Source organism: Thalia democratica, chromosome 5 (genome assembly GCF_965202585.1).
Source record: "Thalia democratica chromosome 5, ktThaDemo2.hap1.1, whole genome shotgun sequence".
In the NCBI taxonomy this organism is placed as follows: domain Eukaryota; kingdom Metazoa; phylum Chordata; class Thaliacea; order Salpida; family Salpidae; genus Thalia; species Thalia democratica.
Window position 1 is genome coordinate 48,676,386 of NC_139169.1, and position 5,827 is coordinate 48,682,212.

The 5,827-nt window shown below is 27.2% G+C and overlaps 1 protein-coding gene across 1 annotated transcript; it reads right to left on the minus strand.

Annotated features, from left to right (window-relative positions):
• Positions 1–347: 347 nt before the first annotated feature.
• Positions 348–5,047, minus strand: LOC145836617 (uncharacterized). The gene is made up of 19 exons (XM_082944405.1): positions 4,979–5,047; positions 4,590–4,688; positions 4,403–4,501; positions 4,216–4,314; positions 4,029–4,127; positions 3,842–3,940; positions 3,655–3,753; positions 3,468–3,566; positions 3,320–3,397; positions 2,994–3,240; positions 2,717–2,921; positions 2,480–2,656; positions 2,190–2,377; positions 1,970–2,078; positions 1,771–1,878; positions 1,371–1,620; positions 873–1,222; positions 496–632; positions 348–382 (listed from the first exon to the last, which is right to left on the minus strand). The coding sequence occupies exons 1-19, from the start codon at positions 5,045–5,047 to the stop codon at positions 348–350; spliced, it is 2,646 nt and encodes an 881-aa protein (XP_082800531.1).
• Positions 5,048–5,827: the final 780 nt, after the last annotated feature.

The window sequence follows — 5,827 nt, forward strand, 5'->3', positions numbered from 1 at the left end:
ATACTTTCCTCGTGTGAATTATCAATATACCCCAAGTAAGAACATGATGCGCAATTCCAATTCACATTTTCTATATCTTTAGGCAAATTGTCAATACAGCAACTATGATACCACTTTTGGCAATTATCGCATTGTACCTAAGATAGGATACGTTAAACAATTAGGTTTTTATATTAGTTTGTATATTACAGCGAAAATCTATATTATACATAAAACAATGAACTAACCCATATATAATCATCTTCATTCAAATTCGTATCTTGTGGAGTCTTGAGCATGCATATGTAGCAGATAGTCGTTTTTATAACTGAAAATTTAACCAGATTAACTCATATGATTTTTTACCTTTACCTTTCTCTATCAACTTTGAAATGCCTGATACCTAAAACAACAAGAGTTAACAAACTTTTAACACTTTTTTTTCTATACCAAAACATATTCTGTGAACCTTTGAAGTTATTTCAAGTTTTTTGGGCGGAGCAAAATATTTAGAACTTTGTTTTTTGTTTTTTTGATCTGGTAGTTGTTTTGCTCGGTTCCAAACCTCCTCTAATGTCAAAGTTCCATCTCTCCCAGTACACTCCTCAAGGTCCACAAAGTCCATCTGGTTTCTCATCATGTACATGAAATATCTGTTTTTTTAATAATGATAAAACTTTATTTATGTCAAGTTTGTATTATTTATTGACGTACCTTCCTTTCATATCTTCATAAAGAATCCTAACAAATTCACTTGGTTTAAGCCGAGTTTTTTTCTTAAGTATTTGGTGTTTAAGTATACGAAACCATAACTCGGCGTATGTGTTCGTATCTCTGAAAAATCGTAAATATGTTATAGAATATACTATTTCATTACTTAATAAAAAAATTACCTTGTTTGGCGATTTTTATCTGAATACAGAAGCATCCCTGTCCACAAGGGAACCAGAGGCATATAAAATACGACAAGAGTTCTTATAAAACCAGGCAAATGGGATTTATTACGATCTTTGCCATTACTTGTAGTATTTAAATAAAATTCGTATATTTTGATAAATAGTTTTCCAAAAGGTGATTTTTCTGCCATTGTTTTACAAGCTTCTTCCTCTTTTAGATCGTATTGCAGCCAAAACTCATCATATCCTTTTCCTTCTTGTTTTTTATTATTTTCATTAAGTTTGTCTTTTTTTTCTTCGTCCTTTTTTTTATTACGAATCTTGCGGTTGAGATATTCTAACGCGGTCTTGAAATTATTTATATTTTCATTTAGTTAGTAGTTTTATGTTAATTGTTTTTTACAACTACAGCGGGTATATTTTAAGAAAACAAATAATTTATCATATTAATTTTAAAAATAAAAAAAAAATTCATATTTCATGTATAATGCATACCTTTTGATCATCCCCAAAATTTTCATTTAATAATAAAATGCACAAATTAGTAAATAATTTGGTCAATTCCTTTTTACTCGTTGAGTCTATCATCCTGGCAAATACAAATGTGCAAAACTCTCTTAACTCGTTATTAGCTGTCAACTTTCCTAGTTTGTTTGTAATTGCCTTAATGATGTGGGAACTGCACAAATGAATGACAACTTTGTTGCGTGGCCAAGTTTCTTCTTCTTTTACTACATTCCAACACCTATAGATTATTAATTGAATAAAACATTATGAAAAATTTTGTAATATTTGTGTATTCGTAGTTAAAAAAGCATCATAAGTCGTTGAAGATATTATAAAAACAATAGAAATGATCAAATATCTTGTTTTAAAATTTTATATTTGCATTCACCTTTTTAAATAAGCTTCAATTGTTTCAATATTAACTGCTCTGCAAATAGAGTGTATGAATACCCACGAATAGTCGCACTCTATTTTAAAAGGCATGGAGTTAGTAAACCTGTACGTTTAGAATTTGCAATTAGATTTCTTAATTTATAATATAATTATTGTACATTAAAGAGATAGTTGTTGAAAATTTAAAATAATACCTTTTTAGTTTCAGAAAAAAGTCCGTAAGCCATGGTATGACATGTTCAAGACTGTGCCCGGCAGTAACAAACTCTGTAACTGGAATAGGCGGTCTGTTATTTCCATTACCTGTAGAAGAAAACTTTAGCTCTAATTGTATACTAAAGCATCTACAAATAAAATAGTATGTGATTAACTAGTTTTACTACACATAGGTACTATTGTTAAAACATAGCATACCTGCCAACGAAAGAGCATAGTAAAACGGACGTTTTTTCATACCGTCCATTTGTTTGACAACGCTCCCTGTCGCATCAAGAAATAACGACATAAACGGCCTTTTCTTCATTTGCTCTTTTGTTATGAAGAAGCTTTCGTCAGTATACATAGTGAAACTGAACACGTCATAATTTAATTGTTGCACGTAGCTAAAAATATTTTATTTTATATAAAACAACTAATTATTAATTATAGTTAGTTTATTTAAATAAATCTCAAAATTAAATACAAATATTGGAATATGATCAAACCCGGGAAACTTTCTTTTAGCATCTTTTTCACAAGAAGCCATAGTTAATTTTACCGCTTTGAGTTCTGTGAACCATTCTAGACTTTCCTTACTTTTTAACTCATAGAGAATTTTATTTGCAACTGTACTTGTTATAAGTCTCGTCATGTTACCGGCTTTTTTTTGATCGTTGGTTACACTAAAATTATAGACAAAAGTTTGTTAAACACGTTACAAAATTGATTAATTAGTTTCTTACTTTTTTATAGTTTCATTCTCAATGTCATGTCCAGTTAAGTTTTCCGTTAGCATTCTCTTCGCCAATTCACTCCTTTCGGGCTGTTTTACATGGCTAAAAGACTTTTTATATTTTAAATGCATTATGTCGTTCTCGCGAATCGAAGTTAATTGGAAAGTTTCATCCCCATTTTGTTTCAATGTTATATGATATTTTGCAGGACAACCTAAAAATCAAATATGAATTTAATTAAATAAATAGAAAATTTTTAATTAAAACCAATTTAATTGCTACTTACCCTCGTTCTTACAACTAGCGCAAACTTTAAACAAAGGACTTTTTTTTCTTTTCGACCCAAGTTTTTTGGTATGTCTATAATCAATTCTTAAACAACACTGACTGTTCTTAGTTAAAATAATGTTTTTCAAATTTTTTGCATATTGAGGGGCTAGTTGTCCTGTCGCAACGTTGTATATAAGTCCAATGTCTTTTCTTTGAATGTCATATTTTAATTCTTTTTCTAGGTATGGAAGTTCCAGGTACTCCTAATAGTTTAAGCTTATAAAACTATTCTATAATTAAAACGAAATACATTTTTATTTTAAAACAAAAAATAAAACTAACGTTTTCTGGATTTATCTCTTCTGCTTTATTTATATTATTAGATATATTGTTGATTTCTTCAGCATCTGTTGTTGATTGCTAAAAATATTTTAATGTTGAGTAATTTGAATTACAAGATATAAATATTTTGTTTAACACATATCTGTACCTGCTCATTCCACAACTTTTCAATACTTTCATCTTCACTAGAATCTTTTCCTTCACTGGTATTAACATTTTCTTCTTCAGCTACAGAAGGAAGTTCATCCTTAAAGTTTACATACAAATTAAATTTTGAATAATTTAAATTGCTTATATTGAAATAAATACTCTACTTTTATTTAACTAATTTGTACCTGCTCATTCCACAACTTTTCAATACTTTCATCTTCACTAGAATCTTTTCCTTCACTGGTATTAACATTTTCTTCTTCAGCTACAGAAGGAAGTTCATCCTTAAAGTTTACATACAAATTAAATTTTGAATAATTTAAATTGCTTATATTGAAATAAATACTCTACTTTTATTTAACTAATTTGTACCTGCTCATTCCACAACTTTTCAATACTTTCATCTTCACTAGAATCTTTTCCTTCACTGGTATTAACATTTTCTTCTTCAGCTACAGAAGGAAGTTCATCCTTAAAGTTTACATACAAATTAAATTTTGAATAATTTAAATTGCTTATATTGAAATAAATACTCTACTTTTATTTAACTAATTTGTACCTGCTCATTCCACAACTTTTCAATATTTTCATCTTCACTAGAATCTTTTCCTTCACTGGTATTAACATTTTCTTCTTCAGCTACAGAAGGAAGTTCATCCTTAAAGTTTACATACAAATTAAATTTTGAATAATTTAAATTGCTTATATTGAAATAAATACTCTACTTTTATTTAACTAATTTGTACCTGCTCATTCCACAACTTTTCAATATTTTCATCTTCACTAGAATCTTTTCCTTCACTGGTATTAACATTTTCTTCTTCAGTTACAGAAGGAAGTTCATCCTTAAAGTTTACATACAAATTAAGTTTTAAATGAATTACATTGCTTTTATTAAAATAGGTACTCTACATTCATATAACTAATTTATACCTGCTCAATTAGTATATTTTCATCATTACTATCTCCACTTGATTTCTTTCCTTCACTGGTATTAACATTTTCTTCTTCAGTTACAGAAGGAAGTTCATCCTTAAAGTTTACATACAAATAAAGTATTAAATGAATTACATTGCTTTTATTAAAATAGGTACTCTACATTCATATAACTAATTTATACCTGCTCAATTAGTATATTTTCATCATTACTATCTCCACTTGATTTCTTTCCTTCACTGGTATTAACATTTTCTTCTTCAGCTACAGAAGGAAGCTCATCCTTAATTTTTAATTATAAATTTGGTTTAAATGAATTACATTGCTATCAATAAATATATAATATTGGAGTTTACTTTACATCAAACAACTTAAGATTCTCAACTTAATAGGTTTATCCATTAACTGACAACTAACATTTTTGAAAAGTATACTTTTAATTCTCTTTTTTAGAGTACGTTTGTGATACTTGGTTTTAATATTTTTTTGTATATCTAGTTGTTTAAACAATGTTTCAAAAGCTTGGTTTTCATCATTGTCTAACTTAGTCAAAAAATTGCACTGTTTTGCAACTTTTTTTAGGTAGTCTTTGTCTTTTAATATGTTATCAACTTTTGATAATTTCTTTACTTTGACAGGCATTTTCAAATTATTTAAAGTGCTATAAAATAAAAAACTAAGCTATAAAACAAACAGTATAAACAGAGAAGATAATTTTTTTTTGAAAGCACTTTATGAAAAAACTTAATATTTAAAATTTAATATTTTTAATAAATAACTAAATAGATCAAGGAAATAACTGTATTAATAATTATCTGTATTTTCTATAGAAAAAGTTTTGAATACAATTTTTAACTCTTTAGTTTAGGTTGTAAGCTTACAACATTAAAATATTTAAAATATAAAATATACAAGTATAACAAACATTAAACCTGTACTTAACTATAATTATATTAGCTAGTATAGTTTTTAATTAAAAAAAAATATTTTTTGTGAAAATACTCGAGACACATTGACATTGCTGTAAAGTTTATATTTGTTCATTTATGATTGCCACTAACCTAAATTTAGGTAAAAAAAAACACAAACCAGGGTGTCCAAAAATTTAATAACTAACCACTTATATTAAACTAAAACTACGCAAAATTGATGTTAGTCAAAGTTATATGCCTTAAAATTACAACCAAAAAAGATTTTACTATTTAATAAAGTCAATAAATCTAGCCTGAGATTTAAGAAATAATTACTAACTAGCCTGTAAAAATGAAAACATTGTTATAAAGTAACAGTAGCTATCTTATCTATACTTTGTTCTCCTAAAATTAAAGTTATTAAAAGTTGTTTATTTATTTTAATATCTCAGTGTTTCCGAATTTATTAACGGCATATTTGACAGCCATAATTTTTTTTTGCTTTATATCA

Bases quoted from the DNA above. Each gene is read 5' to 3' on its own strand.
- LOC145836617 (XM_082944405.1), bottom strand. From the start codon at position 5,047: ATGCCTGTCAAAGTAAAGAAATTATCAAAAGTTGATAACATATTAAAA. The intron at 3,941-4,028 runs GTACAAATTAGT...GTAAACTTTAAG, and splicing joins AAAAGTTGTGGAATGAGCAG to GATGAACTTCCTTCTGTAGC. The intron at 2,378-2,479 runs GTTTGATCATAT...AAATATTTTTAG, and splicing joins GCTAAAAGAAAGTTTCCCGG to CTACGTGCAACAATTAAATT.